This window comes from Coffea arabica, chromosome 1c (assembly GCF_036785885.1).
Source record: "Coffea arabica cultivar ET-39 chromosome 1c, Coffea Arabica ET-39 HiFi, whole genome shotgun sequence".
In the NCBI taxonomy this organism is placed as follows: Eukaryota; Viridiplantae; Streptophyta; class Magnoliopsida; order Gentianales; family Rubiaceae; genus Coffea; species Coffea arabica.
The window spans coordinates 49,339,608-49,360,254 of record NC_092310.1 but is presented as its reverse complement, the minus strand read 5'-3'; the positions used below and the strand labels follow the sequence as shown (position 1 = coordinate 49,360,254).

Here is a 20,647-nt window from a genome sequence, read left to right as displayed (position 1 = left end):
ACCACTGTCAAAGTTCTTCCCTTGACCATATCAGAGAATTAAAAGTCACTCTTTTTTTTTTTAATATATATAGTAAGAATTTTTCAACTAGTGGGGCATTCATTAAAGAACTTAAATTATACTGTATTTACCACATAAATACATTCATTCATATCTATTGAATTCCTGAAATTGTGACACTTTCTCAAATTAATTATACTTTTTTTGAGAAAAAACTGACACCTAAAAACTTTAAATAGTTTTAGCCAAACCGATATACTAATCCAATTCAATTCTTGAAGAATAACTGAAAAATCTTCCAGTCGTTCTTCCATTAATTTCCATAAATTCACTACCATAAACTTATTGGATTCCAATTTACTGTATACTGCAGGCTCGATACTTCAAATTAACAAGATCCAAATCTGACCAAATCAGTTACTAAAAAGCAACATCTCCTTACTTACATCTCAATCTATTATGTTCCCTGTATTAAATAAAGCTTCCAAATACATTCAAATTTTTTTTAGGGTAAAAAACCTCAGCAGCCACTAAACTATTGGTCAGGTCATATTTTGGCGATCAAACTATTTTTTGTCAGTAATTGGCCACTAAATAACTAAATCAATAAACTCGTGACAATTTAGTTGATAATTGCTCTTAATCTATGAAATTAACTGTACACGTGGCAAAATGCAAGGTAATTTTATCCAACAACTACGCGATCCTATTTCACAAATTAACTGCTAATTTTACAGTTAATTTGTGAAATAGGATCGCGTAGTTGTTGGATAAAATTACCTCACACTTTGCCACGTGTACAGTCAATTTCACAGATTAAGAATAATTATCGACTAAATAGTCATGTATTTACTGATTAAGTTGTTTAATGACTAATTACCGACGAAAAATAATTTGATGGCCAAAACACGATCTCATCAATAGTTTAGTGATCGCTCGGGTTTTTTGACTTTTTTTTATTACCAAAAAACAAGACAGTCTCCTTCTGCATACAACTTACCTGCTTTTGGACTGCAACACATTACTCCAATCCTCCACCAGTCCCCACCTCTCATTATCTCCCTTTTCCTGCTGGATCTCGACTGTTCCCTTCTCCCTTCCCTCCTCCAAAATCCCTCATAGCCCATCCCAATATCACTCTTTCTTCAACCATTTCCTCTCCCCCAATTTCCAAATCTTCCCAAATCCCCAATTCTTGAATGATCAACATTTTCACACCACCTTAAACACCCACAAACCCCACCCCACCGCCCCCACCCCCAAGCCCAAAAAAAAATCCCCCAAACAAGAAGGAAAAAAAGGAGAAAAGCCAAAAAACCCTCAAAAAATCCATCAATTTTCCCACCAAATGCACTGAATAGTACTACTACCACTCCTACTAATCAAAACCCTCATCCAAAATTTTCCCACTTTCCCAATAATCCCCAACCCCAAACACCCACAGACCAACAATGCCAATAGTATCCTACCCTTCATCTCCGCTCATCCCAACCCTCACACTTCTGCTCTGCCTACCGGTCCTTTTCTACTTCATAGCCCCATCCTTCCTCCCTCCTCGCCGTCTCACCATCACCGCCCCGGACGAGTTCGACGACTTGTCCCTCTTCCACAAAGCCATCTCCCTCTCCTCTTCCACCTCCACCTCCGTCAAATCCCACCTCCCCTCCACCAAATCCCGCCTCGGCTCCACCTCCACCTTCCGGCCCAAAATTGCCTTCCTCTTCCTCACCAACTCCGACCTCTACTTCATCCCCCTCTGGGAAAAATTCTTCAACCAAACCCGCCCAAGTCTCTACAATATCTACATCCACGCCGACCCTTCTGTCAAAATCACCCCACCCACCGGCGTTTTTGCCGATAAATTTATCCCATCTAAGAGAACTCAACGATCTTCCCCCACTTTGATCTCCGCCGCCCGCCGCCTCCTTGCCACCGCCCTCCTCGACGACCCGTCAAATGCATACTTCACGCTAGTCTCCCAAAACTGCATCCCACTCCACTCCTTCAACTACCTCTACAAATTCCTGTTCGACCTCCACAAGCTGTCGAAAAACCTCGAATACTTGAGTTACATTGAGATCCTCTCCGATTCGCCGACTTTGTGGGATCGGTACAATGCTAGAGGGGAAAATGTGATGACCCCAGAAGTTAGTTTCGATCAATTTCGAGTGGGCTCGCAGTTTTTTACGCTATCTCGAAGACATGCCCTCAAGGTTATTGAAGATAGGCGTTTGTGGAATAAGTTCAAGATGCCTTGTATAAATGTAGAGTCTTGTTATCCTGAAGAGCATTATTTTCCTACACTTTTATCAATGACGGATCTGGAGGGGTGTTCCCAATATACATTAACTCGGGTTAATTGGACCGACAGTGTCGACGGACATCCTCATACTTATAATCCACCTGAGGTGTCTCCTGAGCTGATTCATCGTTTAAGGCGCTCGAATTCTTCGTACTCTTACATGTTTGCGAGGAAATTTTCGCCTGGTTGCTTGAAGCCATTGATGGAAATCGCGGATTCAGTCATTTTCAAGGACTGATTTTGGTAAGTTTTCTAGCTCCAGATTTCTGTTCTGCCTTAATTTGGGGTTTGTGAGTTGACTCGGGATGGATTTTGATGAGCTGGGGTGAGTTAGAATTGTGTGGAGAATCGGTGGTGGTGGATATTTTTGGTGATGTGGGCGGATAGTAGTGGTGCTAGTACAGTATTTGGTCTAATCCGCTACCTGTAAATTTGACATTGAGCGGTGAAAAGTCGGTACCTTTGTTTTTTTTCCTTGGAGTAAATAAAAAAGTCTGTGTCATTCTGGCCTTTTTTAGGTGGGAAGATGGACGATATTGATGGGGAGATCTTTTTCTTTCACTTGTTGGATGAAAAGGCCACCATAATTAAGCAAATTTCATGTGAGATTGGTGCTTTCAAAAGTTTTCATTTTTTTTTTGGGGTTCTGTTTCTCTGTTGTATATGGTCTAAAGTTCAAATGGCAAAATGGTTATTGTCTTTTATGGTTAGTAGCTGTTTTTACTTGTTGCTAGTTTATATCCTAAATATGGAAGAATCATGAATGTAGCTTAGCTAATTGAGGTGTTGCTGAGTTGGTAAGGGTCCATGATTTTATTCTTGAAAATGCATCAGAAATAGATCTGCAAAAGTAAATGTAAAAGGAAATGGAAACATGTAGGGTTTGTATTTAGCAATTTTGGCTTGAAGGTTTCTTATTAAATTGTGCTATTTAGTTAGCAATTTTAGTTAGCAGCTTGGTGAAATCATGTTGATTTTTTCTGTTCAACAGGTAAGGAGAAGCAAAAGGGGATAAAATTTTCCAAGGCTATCTATGTATACAAGGATTTGGAGTACCACGTGGGATAAGGTTTTGAAGGGGCTGTAATAGAAGGCCTTCAACCAAAGGAACCCAAGGAGTCCAAATTAAGCAAAGGGTGGATGAGGTTTAAGAAGCAAAGTGGTCAAAATGTACGTTTAGGTGTAAACTGTAATATTGGGGTTGATTCTTAATAATTCTGTGTGGTTGTACATATAGTTGGATGGATGGTTAACAATGTGAATGACACGAAAGAACGGCCATAGTCCATAGAGGAATGAAAGAAGTCCTAAGGCCTAATTGCTTGTCATTTGCAACATCTGAATCCATTTGGATGGTTGTATGTATTTGCCATTGGAAAAGTTGAAAATCCAAGGTAGGAAATTCTCTTTTTGGCATCACTCTTGGCCCTTTTTTCGACCTTTTTGTCTTTGACCTTCTCTTTGCTTTGGTGTTGGGTTATTCCATTTGCAAGTGCTTCCCTCTTTTTGTTAGTGCTGATTCTCATTTCCATTTCCACCCGTGGAAATGGTGGAGTCTTAAATTCATACGAGAAATGAAGAATTTTTTGTCATCATTTTCCCTCGTGGCACTTGGCTATACTTGGGAATTGGAAAATGCTATTTAGTTTACTTATGATTTCTTGTTAAATAATGGTGTTCTATAAACTAATGTGGGCGTTTTAATGCTTAATTTCTGGCATTAGTCCCGACAGAAAAGAAGGAATAGCAGCAACTTGAAGTTATTTTGGCATCACTAAAGTTTGCAGTTGCTTCTCTTTGGGCCAAAACTTTTACGCCTGCAACTGGACAATATTATAGATGGTCTAATTGCAATTATTCTCACCTAATGGAATTTGCCCTTTTCTAGGATTCCTTTTTCTCTGACAATTTGGACGTATTCTTTATCACGGAGTCATTATCAAGCCATTGGATAGAACAATATCTTGAGCCTGAGATTGCTTTGGTAGGTAAAGTAAAAAATTTTACCTGGTTCAGTCCCTTCCGGACCTTCCGTTCCCTCTCGTTTAATGTAGGATAAAATAGATTTATCGTAAAAAAAAAAAAAAAGGTAAAGTAAAAATTTTTGAGGTAAAATAAAGAAAAGGTTCGGGATAAGTTTATGTAAGGTCGTTAAACTAAAGTTCTATGGTTAAACTTAAGTTGGCCAAATTTAGGTGTAGATGTACCAACTTTTCTAGTCTAATATACAAGTCCGATGGTCAAGGTTGTATTACATCAATGGAGTAGCATACTTTACCAATTAAGTGAGAATAAATGTTTTTTATTTTTTAGTACCGATCTCGTGACGTAGGGAGGGGCCCATCTATTTGACGGGATCTAATAATTGATCTGGACACAAATGTGATACCATCTCACTGTAACACAAGTAGAAACTGCACCACAAGTTTGCGAAACCATCTCATTGTAACACAAGTAGAAGCTGCACCAACCGGGGTTGGGTCATGTGTCAAGCAACTTGGTTTCGTTTAAGCAGGTCTCGCGTTTGAAATCTTGCATACCTAATCACTTTTGTTGGAAGATTTATCCATCATAGACAGGTGTGTGACTCGATCAATGGATTAATCAGGGCAAAGCCTTGGATACCATGACAGACAACTATAAAAAAAAAAAAAAAAATAGAAACTGCACCACAAGTTTGCTACTAGCACCGCCCGATTAATACTGCCCTACTTTTTATTTATTTTAGAATGTCTCAAAATATTTATTATGTTAAAAAGATTAAATTATTTTTTAATATCTTCTTTTAATATAACTCTTCCCTTTAATTATATGTATATTACTATTTAAATTTAAAATTTAAATTTATGAGGATAAGATTAGAAAGAGGAGTATACATATCAAAATTAAATCACTATTTTTAAAATTTTGAAATTTCAAAATATGACAAAATAATTGGGACGGAAGGAGTAGCTGGTTGCAAAATGCAATTCCACTTTTCATCAAATGCCTTTTAAATATAATGTGCATTCTCTGCTCACAAGTTCGAATTTGGAAGTATGAGAACTTTGAAGGGTATCAATGGCAACAGCAAAGTTTTGGCTAACACAACCTAAAAATTCAAGGAAGGCAATTGTAACTTCTTCTGTGGCTTCATAATCACCATAATTATGGCCAAAAAAGGCTAATTGCTCTTGTAACTTGTTCAAATTGCAATTCATACATTTTCGTTAGTGATGCATGTAACCTCTACAACCTTTTCATCATTAAGATCCCAAGTAATTGTAACCTATCTTTCATATTCCAATCAATGAACGAGGGCCTTTGGTCTTTCCTTTTCTTGGTGGACCACGAGGGTCTGCCTTTCTAGAAAACTATTCTTATTTTTTTGTAACCCCTCTTGAAAGAAAGGTATATATAATTTATTTTCTTCCTCATTATTTATGGGAATTTTCTTTGTTCCTTCGTTATTTGTAAAGTATCTGAAGCCAATTTACTTCGACTTTTTTCCGCTAAAATTTATTTGCTTACTTTCAAGTGCTTCATGAAAGAAACTATTAATCTTTCTTCTCTTCCTTGTCCCCATATACTACAAGCATATTGCATATATAGCTGAGAATTCACTATGAAGGAGTATCCAAAGTAAAATGCCTTTATTCTTTTTTTCCCTTGATATCCTATCCTTCATCTGGATCGAGAACTTTGACGAAAGATTTGAAATCCTCTCAAATCTCTCTAATTGTTTAAATTATTTATGAGATATTTGATTTTATAAATTATAATATAGTGTTTAAAATATATTTTGATAATTAGTGAATCACAAATTCAAATACATTTTAAATAATCCAAACAACAACTATAGAGGGATTTACGTAGATTATAAGCCTTTATTAAACCGAATAGAGGATGTGCTCACATTCCCTTTAATCTTATGCGGCCGACAAGAATGAAACTTATTGGACTCCTAGGCCCACTAGTTGGGCCTACTATGTACTTTCCGCTTGAGGACCTCTTCATTCATGCATCATCAGTGTCGGTGACCGAACACCTAATACAGGGCAGCAAAAGGGTAAATTATATTTACCTCCCATGTAATTTGGTTTAATCAACTTCTTTCCCCGGAAAATATATCAAGGGGAAGGCTTGTAGCGCAACTATATTGATACTATTCATCTGCATTATCAAGTCACAGAAAATATTTGTCTAATAATTTTTTAGATTAGATTTTTTAGCAAAACCTAGAATGTTAGGATACTTAAACGATATTGCAAAATTTTCATCCTTAAAAAAAAAATAAAATGAAACGATGATACTATCCAATTTCATTTGGTTCATAATCTAAGAAACGCTTAAAAAGTAAATAAAAACACTAAAGTAATCCAAACATGATATATATTTTAGAGTCATGTATCATCCTTGCCCAAATTTTTGTTGTGCATATGAAATTACCGTGTTTTATTTCATGCCTTATATTTTTACCACGAATAATAGTTCAATCTATCAGCTTGGAAGTCAAAAATTGCTTGCTTTGTTGCACCTTCATTATCAAGAGGGATTTTGTTTTTGTTTTTGTTTTGTGTGGTCACTATCTCAAAGAAAGAATAAACATGGGGCCTTTCTCTCTGTTTTTTTTTTGGTGTGGGGGGGGGGGGGGGGGGGGGAGGATTTGGTGGTTTGGTATACCTGTTTTGTTCATTTTATACAATAGGTGAATGGCTTTTCCGAAGTTGAGTAGACAGATGATTTTGTGAAAAATCTGTCAAATTTTATCTTATGCTTTGACCCGAGCACACTTTTGTTCACAAGCAAATTGACTACTTGGACATCAACATTTGGTCTTTTAGTTTGTGGCCCTAATATTATGTCCTAGCATGTCATTGAAATTTGATATTTTGAAACTTAGGTAACATTAATGGTCACTCTTTGATCAATTTGAGTTCTAAATGAATCAACTTTTTCTTCTGATTTATTGCTATATAAATAAAAGTAAATCTTATATACACTGACAGTATATACAATTTTACCGTTAGATCCAAGATACATAGATAAAAGTTGAATTTCAAATTTAAATTTTATATAATTATTATTCATCCAAGTATTCCGGCATTGTAGGAAATATTAATCCTACAAATACTGGCAAATTGCATTGAAGCCCTTATCATCATTGATCAATCTTGTGGAAGATGATTGTCTTGCTTACATCATAGAAATTCTTGTTTTGGTGCTATGTAGACTTCAAAATTCTATTTGTTACTGACAAATGTCTGCTTGCTGGACAATTTAAAAGTTAGAATTAGATTGTAGAAAGACAACTGGAACCATCCTCAAAAGACATAAAAATCATCTTTGATGACTATTACTTGTGCCAATCAATCAGATGTTAACAACTATTAGTTCCTTTCGAAAAATCAAAAAAAAAAAAAAGGGAAAAGAAAGGGGTAATAATTGTTCACAACTTTCGGGACATAACACTTGTAAGAGAACAACTAAATTAAAATTGGGGTTGGACATAACAAACACAAAAAAATTTGCCACGAACGCATAAAGACAATGACAAACAAATCATGAGCAGCTACGTGGACCACAATAGGAAGATGAAAGCCCCAAGCAAAGGACTCTGGTCCCCTTTAATTTTATTTTTTTCCAATCACAGCTTGGGCTTCTTTTTGGTCATGAAACAACTCTAGGGACCCCATTCTGAAACTAAGGATGATGATCAATTGAAGAATAATTAATGGAGTTAAAATATTGCATCAAAATTTTTTTTTTCAAAGTGAAGTATTTAAGTTTGGTCGTGGGTTCAGATCCCTCTTCCCCTTTTTCATTTCTTAAATTCGACTAGTCTCTTGCTGAAATTTTTTTTATTGTCAAAAATATCTAAGTTGACGGATCATAAATTGATAATTAGATCGACCTTTTCCACTAAACCATACCCAGAGAACTAATTAGATTAATGAAAAGTTGGTCATAGGTTCAAATTCCTCTTCTTCGTTCTCATTTCTTAAATTCCATTTCTCCCTTGCTGAAATTTTTTTTTTTGTAAAACATAATTAAGTTGGTGGACCATAAAATGATAATTAGACGGACCTTTTTTCACCAAACCATACCTAAAGAAATAATTATGGCAATGGACATATAAAGTTCGTTGACATATGTCTATAGTTCATCACTTTATGTAAATTGTACGGATTTTGGATCATTGAAGTTTGTCCACCGGCAGCATAATTTGCAATTTGAAAATCGAACTTCTTGCTCAGTTACTAACCAAAATAGAGATGATCGAAGCAAGGCCATCCTCGTAAATACATGAAACAAAGGGGAAAAAAGATCAACTTTGGCTTATTTCAACATAAATTCAAGAATTCAAAGTGCCCTTTTTCTTCTTGAACCTCCCCCCATCCCCGATTCCCTCCCTACCCCCAAACCTGCCAATCAGGATTTAAACTCTGTTCTACTAGGCGGGAGTTCAACTCTTCGCCCATTAACCTAGTAGTTAATTCCTGGGCATTTTCAAATCTAGTTATATTTAACCAGTGTTGTTAGATTCGAACTAGATTGGCCGGTTTGATCAGTCTGATCATGAACCAGCCTTCTTTTCAAATTGGTTTGTAGTATAAAACAGCTTTAGTCAAAAACCAGTCGAAACCATAGAAAACTAGCTAAATTTGTGATCCGATTCGATTGGTCAATCCGATTCTCAAACTTTTCTTTCTTTTTTTTCCCTAACATAATTTAAATTACCTAAATCGTAACACTTTCATTTATTAATAGGAATAAGAAACTGTCACCCATTTAGTGTAAATATCAAAATCACTTGTTTTTCTAAATGATCTCTAAATCAAGATGTTTTCATCCCTATGATCTTATTAATTTAGCATCAATTATTCCAATTTGCATTAATTTGTTTTTATTTAGTTTTTCAAGTAGGTTTGGAGAATGTACATATTTTAACCATGAATTTACATTTATATATATAATTATTCGGTGTATATTTGATTGCAAGTCTAATATTTTTGGAACATTTTTCATGATTGGCCAAATATAACCAAGAACTTAATTTCAATATTTCTGAAACTTATAAAAATATGAAATAATTATAACATCATGCTAACGTTAGCGGGTTTTTTAGAACTATCTGATCGATCCAATCAGTTAACTCCTGATTTAGTAGTTTAGCCGAGTTGTTACCCTGTCCGAGTTTAACAACATTGTATCTAACAATTCTATAATTTTAAGGTCAAAGCCACGCAATATACGTACTTACTGTGAAAACAATGTGGTGTACGAAATTATGGTACATAGTTTCAAGAATGGTAAAACCTTAAACCATTCAAACACCAATCCAACAAAATGCAGTTTGGCACTAGTAGAACAAAGCCCTCATCTGAACTTCATGATTTCAGATTCCTGCAATCTTGAACTGAACGCGACATCAATCATAGATTGAGTTGTTTGGTCCAGGTACACTTTTCTCTTTATATAAAGTCTTCGTAATAAACTCAAATTGACACAACTTAGACATCAAATCTTGGTGTGCTTTATGAAGTCTCAAAATTATCTGCAAGCTACGTGCTCAAAGAGTTTGACATTGTTCAGAATTGACAATCTAAACGTAGACAAAACTACCGATTGCTGTTCATAACTATTTGAATCCAAATGCGTCAATATTTCTTCTGATGTATTACTATTTAAATGGGCAGTATACCACTGATGAGGTCTTGGACTACTAGTCAAGGTTGAAAGCAAAAGCTTCTTATTGATTGTTGTAATAAAAGCAAGGTATACACTGACTGACAGTATATACATTGTTACCGTTAGATTTATAAATCATAATACATGTGCAAAAGTTAAATTTCAAATTCAAAATTTGTATAGTTATCATTCATCTAAAATTGCCAGTGTATAGGAAAAATTAATCCTGAAAGTAATAATTGATGCCACATTATGCGACACTACTTTCAGAGAGATGGTAAGTCTCTTAAGCGGCCGAAAGTGTTAATGTCAAAAAGGAACAGGAAAGATGAGGGGCTAGGAAAGGAATAAAATCTTCGAGTGGACAAAGCAAAAAGGGGGAAAATCGAGCTTGGTCGGGTAGCATAGCACAAGGAAGGGATAGGCAAAACAAATACTACTCAATGTCCATCTTTAGCTCCTTTTGGAAAATGGAGAAGTTGTATGTGTGGATGGGACGTAAAGCAAGATGAGAAGTTGAAAAGTTAAAAGAACCAAGATTCAAGTCTCACCAAGTGTGAACTCATTCTAACTTTGTGTTAGCTGTAGTCTCCTATATTGTAATCTCTATTTATTGTAGGTAATCTTATCAAAAAGAAAAAAGAGTATTGTATTGTGTTCCCAAAAGTGCTAGTTTGCTTGCATCATTAAAATTCTGGTTTGGGGCTATGTAAAAATGTGTTGATGGACAACATGAAGATGGAATTAGATGGTAGAAAGACAACTAGGACTGTTCTTAAGAGACTTAACAAATCATGTACAATGCTATACAGTAGTATTTCTTGCGCTAATCAATAGAACTATAAACTGCTATAGCTCCTGTGTAACAAGAAAATTTTGGTCAGGAAACAAATTTAGGGGCCCCAATTAGGATGATGATGAATTGAAGGATTAAAAAAAAAAGAGAGAGATAATGAGTATCTCTTTTTTTTTTTTTGGGAATTTTTTTTTTTCAAGTTGATGACCTTTTGCTCATAATTTAGACGGAATTTTGTTGCCAAACCATACCTAAGTAAATAGTTGTAGTCATTAGCTAAATCACTTTTGGTGATGAAAAGCAAGTCCTTCCCTTTAGAAGGGTACGGGGTGGTTGTACGAAAGCAATGACTCAACTAATTACCAAAATCAAATGGTCTAAGCAAGGTCGGGCTAGCAATTATTTGTCTCATTTTTTAAAATATATTTTTTACAGCTTTACAGTGTAATTTTCGTCAGTTCTTTAGATCTGTAGTATCCATTCTTTTGATTTGATTTTTGATATCTGTGTATGTTTAATAATATAGCTTCTGCAATTAGAGCAGATTTTAATGAAATTATGATGTTTTATTTATTTATTTTTTTTTAAAAAAAAGGCAAGGTCAGCCTAGCAAATACGTGAAGGAAAAAGAGAGATGATTTTTGTTGCCTTGAACCTGTGGAGCATTCCATAGTTTAAGATTTGGTTACATCTCACACTTCTTGAATGAAGGCCAAAATTTGGTCACGCTACAAGTATTATCCGTGAAAACGTAACTCCATTTGGATTTCCCTACTTTCAAAAAACAAGTTTTTCCAATACAATACTACAGTAATATATAAACAAAAACAACTCAAAAAAATCTCATATAAAAGTTTTTCATATGCACTGTTACAGTAAAATTTTTCAAAAAAAACACCCAGAAACAGCAAACCCAATCGGCGAAATCGTCCTACACGGTTTCAAGAATCGTGAAACCTTAATTTTTCAAACACCTATCCCCACATGACGTGAAAGAAAAATTCTGTGTGTTTTTATCCTTCTTTGCGTTTTCTGACTTCCAAAATTCAGAAAAGTTAGGTCTAATGGCTCAAGGAAATCATTCCAAACAAATCAATCCAAGATTTGAAAGCAGAATAGTATCGTTTATCAGGAGGCAAACTTTGTCAAGTTGTTTATCTCCTTAAAAGCCAAAATTTCAAATTGCATATGGAATCGGTTGAAAGGATTCCCCAAGTATCAGTACCATGGAAACTTCTGTTTATTCTGACTCTCTGGTGTGTCAAATTTGTCAGGACATTGTGTGTGTCTCTCTCTAACATCAAATTAATGTGTCTATAACTCTCTTCTCCATGAAGTGAAGTCCAAAGAAAGGGAACTATGGAAATTTATAGTTTCAATCTACACCTTTGTGTCAATTTCCTGATATGTACCACTTCAATGATCTTTGCTCTATGATCTAAATCTCCGATATACAGAACCATAATTTGAGGATGTCTTAGAGTTGTGCAGTTTCTAGCACCCTTAGCCTGAACCAGAATCTGAGCCTGAATAGCTTTGACTGGGAGACCTTGGCAACATCAACTTTGTCACAAAGTCGATAAGCTGTGAAACTAAGGCTATTTACGAGCCAATGCTATTGAAGCCAACGTACACAGTTCTCTGTTGAAATGCATTGACAGCATAATCAACCTGGAAATGTCCTAAAGATGACTTGAACCGAAGGCCATATCCAACTCCGACTCCGCTTCCTGGCTTACCATGCCTGAGAGCTGGATTCCCTAAAATATGGGAGCAGATCTAAGCATTCAAATGGAAATTGAAACAAAAAACACAGGAGTGACATTTAAGGAATGGAATGGCGCATAAAAACACTAGATACATGGGCAATTCTTTGAGAAATGCTGACAATTGAATCAAGAATTACACCATGTGAATTCAAGTTTCTCTTCTCTTCTTTTTTCTTTTCCTGTAATCTTGTAAAACCAACTTTGTATATAGGACAAGCCACTGCCCCGATTATTAAAAAGGCCAAACTTATGCATACATAAGTGGGGTGGCACTCTGCTCACTGGTTATGCCTAAATGAAGGTCATGGCACTGCTGTGCAGCTTGTACTACTATTTAAGAATATTCATACCAAAGGAACATATTTGTCAGAATATCAGGAGGGTTGACCAACTTATCTTGGGTTTTAATTATGTACTGTTGATGAAAGATGCACCAAAAAAGTCAACACATTAACCAGCATTTAGGTGGAAAAAGCTCTCAAGTTAGACTAGTAAACCAGATCCTCAAGTTCATAAGAATAATTAGGAAAAACATATACTTGGTGCAATCTACTCGCAGGTAAATTTCTAGGAAAATGTGTGCAAGGATGCCAATAGGTTTAAGATGGAACAAACCAGGCACATATCGACCAGAACCCAAATCAGATCCACAATCCAAGAAAACAGCACCTTCAATCGTCCGGTTCTGGATATAAAAGGAATTGCCATAAGAAGATGTGATAATTGCAGAATCTTACCTCAAGGTAAACACACAAAAAAAGAAAGAACACATTCAATTAAGCAAGACTATGGCATGCATGGCATGCATAAAAACATGAAATTTATCCACGAACCAATAACAAATCAACAACCAAGAAGCTCCGGTTTTGTATCGATATGCAAAGGATAAACACGAGAGACTGGAAGAAAGAGCACAGGCTCAAGGATTCTAAACTAGTTTTCAGTTGACAAAACAAGGAAAAAAAGAAAAAGATGCATCAAATGCATAATTAAGAAAAGGAAGAACCATAAGTAGATAAATTTCAAAGCAAAAACCAAATCCAGTCTGCCCAAAAAGCATGATGTTCTGCATGTAACTGAAGCACATGCAACATCCAAACAAAGGGCAAACAGAAGGCAAAACAGTACAGGGTTTTTTTTTTTGGGGGGGGGATGGGGAGAAAGTTGGGGTGGGGGGGGGGGTTAAATTCTATCACATGTTCAAGCCAGTTTACAATTAAATACTCCAACCACAAAGTATCAGTGGTCTACATGCTTAAACCAGAAGATATATTCTCTTGCAACTGAATTCGTTTTTTTCTGATGACAAACTCCATTCATGATACTGCACTTATTTAACCATGAAAAAATATTGTACAACTTAGATCTTGAACACTGTTTTCCTTTCTCATCCTGTATATATCAAACACTGCATCTTGCAATTTACTATTTCATTCTTGCCTCAATCACCCACAATATTAGCTGCCATCACCCCCTAACCCAAAAACCAAGAAAAAGGAAGGAGAAGAAGAAACTTGAGAGAAAGCAAAACAGGGAAAGTGAGCTGTTGTGGATCTTGTGATCTTTTGAAGTAGGTGGGTTTGCCAGAGCTAGTATGGTGCGCCTTAGTATCTACAAGAATAAGCCCCCTGCCCCAAAAAAAAACTACAAAGAAAAAACCAAAAAAGTATTGAAATGAAAGATAACAGAAAGCAAATCAGGGACAGTGAGTTTTCTTGGATCTTTTGAAGAAGGTAAGCTGGCCAGAGCTGGTATTATGCATCTTAATGAGTAATCTAAATCCAGCTATACATCAGGTAAAGGCCGCTGCTGACCAAATAACATCTTAGCCCCCTTAAATTGCTTCAGCTACACCAACTCAGATAACTTTTCCAGCTTTGACTATATTTCACTCCACTTCTCACATTGATAAAATAACACATCATTATTTTCAGTGTTTAAACCAAGTACAGTAGTCCACTACAGTAATTAGTCAACTAGTAATAGTTTACTTGAAAATATTCACTCTTGTTGTCTCCATTTCACTCTCCAATATCAAAAGTTTACTTGCCTAACTTTGAATAATGAACATGTCATTACAATATTAGGAACTACTAACATGTACATACATGTTCAAAACTATCCACAAATATTTCTAAAAGAATACAGATGCCACGGCTAATGACAAACTAAACATTATAAAGGCTAGATGAATATTTGATCTTGATGTGCTATAGTGTTCAAAATCTTTCTGAATTATAATGCATCTAGTTAGAATAAGGAATGCTCATTCTATGTTGGTTGCTGTCATCTATAAAATCCTTAGAGAAGCAGTTCACAGTAACTGTTGCATTATGAGTAATACTCCCTCCCATTTATTTACATTTTTCATGAGTGACGCCTTGGGTGACTAATATATTGAAAAGACAGAGCCTATACACTTGCATATTCTCATGTAATTTATCTAAAGTTTTACTAATTCAAAAAGATTGCCTGCAATCTTTGCTTGTGTTTCCCTAGAATATCCTTCTCATACTCTGATGCAAGGTATTTTCGGTCTTCATTGTTTTGTTGTTTAGTATGCATCCGTTACGCTTAGTTGCTAAGTGTAGCAGTATAGAAATTGTGTATCTGGTGCAAACATCCTAGGCATGTGCCTCATTAAGGTATTTTCATCTTGTCATTTTAGGTCAACTATATGTTTGAAGCCCTATAAGTAGCCATCTATCTACTGTAGCAAGCAGGTGTGCTTATGTGTGTTTTTTTTTTGGTTATTTTATTTTATTTTATAATCAGCTAATCTGTAAAGCTTGAATCAGCTCTCTTTGGCTATGATACAGCCTAGAAGCTAATTCCCTTCAATCTTTTATGTTTTCTTTTCATCAATCATAGTACTTTGTGCTGCTAGCTAAAGTTCCCTTTAGTCTTCTGCCCCACTATCACTTAAATGCCCCATTTTCTTGACATCCACTTAAGGTGTCACTTCCGGGGAAAAAAATTAGTATAGGCAACGAATATCCAAGTCATGGTTCGAGAGAGAAACATTGGATGAACCTCAATAGAATAGAAAAATGTGTATCTGTCACATTGACAACTAACCTATAATTTAGAGACACATCCTACAGACTGGCTAGTTTGACCGGACCAACAAGGCCATGTTTTCTGGCCCAGCGCAGGTTCAGCACTAAACTGGGATTGTCAGGGCATTGGGGAAGCTGGGAAAACATAAAAGCAGCAAAACCAATTTCAACTGCTATAACGTTTTCTTCTAAAAACTGTCTAGCAAACAAGTTTATGAAGTTAATGAGTACCTACCAAGAGGAAGCCAGCTTTTACAATAGAGAGACTGATTTTTGCAGACCAAAATTGACTACGAGATTAATTTTGTATTTATGTGCCATACCAATCACTAACACATAAATGGCGAAAAATGATTATAAAATGATACAGTGGCTGACACGCTGTAGAATCCCGAACCTAAAGACATTCTCATCTTCTCATGAATTGGCATAGGTTCTCTGCCCCTGAGGGCATCTTCAATAAGTCAGTCAGTGTTATGTTTGCTATAATTAAGACGCTATAATTAATAGGCTATAATTTAAGAATTGATAGGCTATAACTTGATGTTTGTCCTGTGAGCATGCTGGGTAACACCTACCAAACTACCAGTAGCAGGGTATTCTGAGATTGGTAAAGAGTTGTCCTTGCAACCAAAACTCTCCTCACAAAACAGTTTCCATTTAACAATTTCAGCATGTTTATCATAGCCGTAATGACGGTTTGATATCAAGGGGTCATAATATTTTTACCTCAAGTAATTAAAAAATCTCAAAATATTCCTTTTAGCCAAAAAGCTTTGTATTTTACTTGGACTTTACAAAGTCAACTCAAACTCCAAATTGCCGTGTTGGACAAAAGCCTTTACACTTGTACCTCATATGATCTAAAAATCATAAACACTTGAGGATGGCATGGGATCGTCTTTTTGAAATAAAAATTGCATGGTATTGTCGGGGATCAACTTATCTCCAGATGCTGGAGAGAACAGAAGAAGGTATACCTATTGATATGGTACTAGCTTCCATTATTCAAGTTAAATAATCCTAATGACTGATTGAGGCAGCTTCTTTTGGTCATTGTCAATGCCACTTCAATCAATATCTAAGGATACAGACATATTCATGCCTTATAACAAACAAGCTCCAATTCTTATATTTAACATGTTTGATAAGCAAACAAAAGCTGGCCATGTTGAACGTAGACTAAAGAATGTGCATTAAAGCATAGATCAAGAGTTAAGTTTCATATGCCAATTCTAATAGCTTTGCTACTACAAGCTTTTTGTTTCAAGTTTTTCCCTGTCCTACAAGCATCATTTCAGAGGACCTTCAAGGCCAGCAAAAGCAATATGCTCAAGTTACGAATTGTGTTACTGTCAAAGCTAATATTAATAAACTGTTTAAAGTACTTAAGACTTTGTCAAACAACATGGAGAACAGGATTATCAAATAGGAGGTCTACCTCTATGGCCAATTGGCTCATGAATATTGTTATTCCTTTGTTATAATGGGAATAACGGTGAAATGAATCTGATCTTCAGAACATTATGAAAGTTAAATGACAAAATCAGCTTTCTCAAGGATGAAGATAAATTTATACAAGCAGAACATATATAGAGACACTATAGACATAATTAGGGATAGACTGAAATAAATAGTTTTTAGTATTAATATCAGTACATACCAAAGGCAATGTCACTTCAGTATTGGCCACCACACAAGACCTTCCACAACCAACAGCACCTTCACCATATCCTCGCACACTACCAAGTCCTCCAATTGCAAAAGCTTGATACGGAGCTATATCTCCAACAATAGAGCCACCCGTAAAGCTATCAGAAAGAAAAGAGTGAGTAATGGAAAAAGGCATACTCACAAAAGTCGAAAGTAAAATTCTACTGTTCATAAGCTAACTAGTAGCTGGTGATGAGATTGGCAGCCACGCATTAAGCAGCAGGCTTTATTGATGTAGCCAGTTGGCAAAAAATTTGAAATAAATATTCTGTTAAAGGTTCTTGCACTCAATGAGCATATTCTCTTCTATCCTGAACAGCATTCTCACCACCCGAGCAAAAAAAAAAAAAAAAAGAAAGGAAAACAAAAGAAGAAATTCAATTAAAAGGTGTTGTTACAAATGCATGTGTACTTTCTAATCATTTCCACACTATCAAGACAAAGCTTCTCACACAAGTTCATGAAACAAACTTCATCTTTCCTTCCCTTTCTATTAGTTCTTATACTATTTCCATTTTTTATCCTTCATCCTTCTAGTTGTCATAAAATATTGTCATTCACATGAAATGGGCAAAGCTGCAGCTTGCAGCTAATCAGTAGCGGTGCAACAAGAAGAAGATTCTGCCCACCTTGTCAGAAGAAATGCAGGCCCAAGTCTGATTCCCTTTGATGCGACAAACTTGAACCGGTTGAAGATCAGCCACTTAGAAAGAAGAGGAATCCCTTGTTCTATTTGCAGATTAAACTGAAACCGTAACCAATCAAAATGTTCAGATGCACCAGTAGACAGTATAAGTTTCATTTATTATTCTAGACAAAGTAATAGCCATTAGATTTGAAAATCTTTAAGCTAGACCATTACAAGCTACTGTCATATTTTGGCAATGTACACTACATTACCCTAGTGAAACTGTGCTCACTGGCCTTTGCAAATCGAGATTCCTGCTTTATTACCACCATACTGTCATGATAACCACCACTGCAGAATAATTTTGAGACACAATCAGTTTTCAACTTATCATGAAACAGTAAATGCATTTTAGTAGCCTCTCCTACCTGCAAGTCACAGGAAAACCATGAAGATCTCTGCTAATTGAGCGGCCATCATCATTAATTGGACGTACATGCTGCATGCGATAGTGTTATTGAATTCCTTAAAATAAGTTAAAAGGGTATGCTTTGTACTAGACCTTTTTGCTGATGACACAGAAGAACATAATTACCTCAAACTTTACACTCGTTTTGCTGCTCCAATTTGAACTTGCAGGCTCACTTAAGTCTAGACCAGCAGAAAAGCGACAAAGATTCACGCCTCCACTCCCTGAACGGGAGTAATTGTCAACGGGAACACCATGGACCCCAATTTCTGGAGAAACCGAATGCTGGATAAAGAGCACTTCAAGTCAGGCTCTATACTTCTCACGAGTTGCTGCTCTTGTCTACCATACTAAAGCTCCAGCTATTACATGGTATGAAAGTAAAGGCAGTCCCACAGCAGCTTTTATCAATCTCAATGAAAATTAGCATCAGATATGCATCCACTTTCCAATATTTTAATTGTTGCAATAAAAATACTCTCTCTGAAAACCAGCATGCACGAGCAGAGAACTAACAGTCATTCAGCATTAAGATTTCTTGAACTTACAGTTTCAGGTAAATTTATTCCACAATAAAAAAGATGCAAGAAAACTATTCAAATTCAACTACTCTATTCACCCAGTATCTCTTTCAGAATCAAGTTCAAACTAAATTTAAAAAAAAAAAAAAAACTAATGCTTGCTAAATTTTGAATAATAAAGCAAAACGACAAGGAGAAAAGTCAGGAGTTACAGCTTAACCTGTATAGAAAAGGATTGTTGAGAAAGCCATTCGGGCCGTGGCTTCCTGTAAGCTATCAAGACATTGGAGTCATAAAGTCCTTTATCCCATAGAACATCAAGCTTCTCACTCTTGCCAAATAAATTTGGATGCTTTATGCAAAGACTGCAAGAAGGCATTCAATCAACCATCTTTCCCAGTTAATTACAAAAGAAGACGATTTCTGCAAAAAAAAAAAGAAAAAAAAGAAAAAGAAATTCCTGAACTTAAAATTGCACAAGAAATACCTTCCAATAACGAGAGACAGAGGACTATCAGTATTCCTGTTTCGGATAAACAAACAAACCGTGCTCAGAATCAAAGCTTAACTGGAAATTAACTAAATATGGATGAAACTAAGAAATTTTACTAAGCTCAAAAGATGAAAATGACGATTGGAAAAAAAAAAACCTGGAAGAATGTAGCATCAAAGCAGCACATAATTTGTGGGTGAAATCAACATTGAAGTCTATCTTGGCTGCATACAAATTTCAAACTTTATCATCCATCTTTCTATCATCACAATTCACTATTAATAACTTTTAAAAAAATGTTTGTCCAAATAAATCTCATAATTGGGAAGTGCATGCTACATCCTCATCAAAAAAATCAGAGAAACAAAAAATCCCTCCAAAAATAAATAATTCTCCACAAATGCCACTTTGTAATCATGCTTCTTCAATTATCCTAATGGGTTTTTCACAATATTTTATATATCATTTCACAGATAAATTAAACTGTCAAGAAGGCGAAAAAAGAGGGAAACAAAATAATTGAGCTATAAAAATTACCATTGCCAGCATGAATGCTCTTCTGAGCTCCCATCCCATTACTTCAAATCCCAAAAATCCTCAATCTTTATTGTTCAGTGCCCCATTGGATACTCCACCAAAATGACGGCGTTTCAGTTACACAAGCAAGTAGCTGTTTCTGTTGGCAAAATACAGTAACTACTAATACTACCAAGAGAAGAATCAACAGAGGGAGAATCTGAAGTGTTCAGAGAAGAGAAGTTATCTCTTTCTTTATGAGACGGCTTCCCTATTCTTGCAGTACTTGGGGGACCAGTTGGGCAAATTCTGCTGCTTATAATTTTTTTTTAAATCTCTGGTTTTGCACTTTAGTTTTGGGCTTTAGAAATCTGTCCCCAATAATATTAATTAATTTTCACCCCAAACAAGAATTCATAAGTAGATGGAATATGTACTGATGGATTTCGAATTACACATAAAATTTAGAGTTCGAATTTAAATTGAGATAACATAACATATATTTATCCTCACTCGTGCATGTTAGTGTCAATAAAAATTAATTCATGAAAAAGAAAAAGAAAAAAAAATGAAGTTAATTGTGTGGTAGGGAATAATGCAAAAAAAGGCACTTCAATAGAAAAAAATTTGTGGTCTCTTATTTATCCAATCGACCAGAAAAATGACTGAACTTGCCAAACAGTTAATTTGGAATAAGATATAATTTCTCA

General features: G+C 35.6%; 2 protein-coding genes across 5 annotated transcripts; one reads left to right on the top strand and one right to left on the bottom strand.

The window, feature by feature from the left end:
* Positions 1-1,174: 1,174 nt before the first annotated feature.
* LOC113741758 (glycosyltransferase BC10-like) lies at positions 1,175-3,721 on the top strand. Its single transcript, XM_072075095.1, has 2 exons — positions 1,175-2,545; positions 3,294-3,721. Exon 1 carries the CDS (start codon positions 1,452-1,454, stop codon positions 2,538-2,540), a length of 1,089 nt encoding a protein of 362 aa, XP_071931196.1. The 5' UTR covers positions 1,175-1,451; the 3' UTR covers positions 2,541-2,545; positions 3,294-3,721.
* Positions 3,722-11,919: 8,198 nt separating this feature from the next.
* On the bottom strand, positions 11,920-20,152 carry LOC113725985 (outer envelope protein 39, chloroplastic). Of its 4 annotated transcripts, none has more exons than XM_072075072.1 (11): positions 19,959-20,152; positions 19,579-19,645; positions 19,416-19,451; positions 19,149-19,293; positions 18,534-18,692; positions 18,367-18,437; positions 18,211-18,289; positions 17,940-18,055; positions 17,261-17,408; positions 13,154-13,223; positions 11,920-12,529 (listed from the first exon to the last, which is right to left on the bottom strand). In XM_072075072.1, exons 1-11 carry the CDS (start codon positions 19,990-19,992, stop codon positions 12,372-12,374), a joined length of 1,083 nt encoding a protein of 360 aa, XP_071931173.1. In that variant the 5' UTR covers positions 19,993-20,152; the 3' UTR covers positions 11,920-12,371. The 4 variants fall into 4 exon arrangements, with proteins under 4 accessions (XP_071931173.1, XP_071931180.1, XP_071931185.1 ...); XM_072075079.1 differs by having other exon boundaries at positions 12,167-12,520; positions 19,959-20,141; XM_072075084.1 differs by lacking the exons at positions 19,416-19,451; positions 19,579-19,645 and having other exon boundaries at positions 12,167-12,529; positions 19,149-19,351; positions 19,959-20,092.
* Between the last annotated feature and the right edge of the window lie 495 nt (positions 20,153-20,647).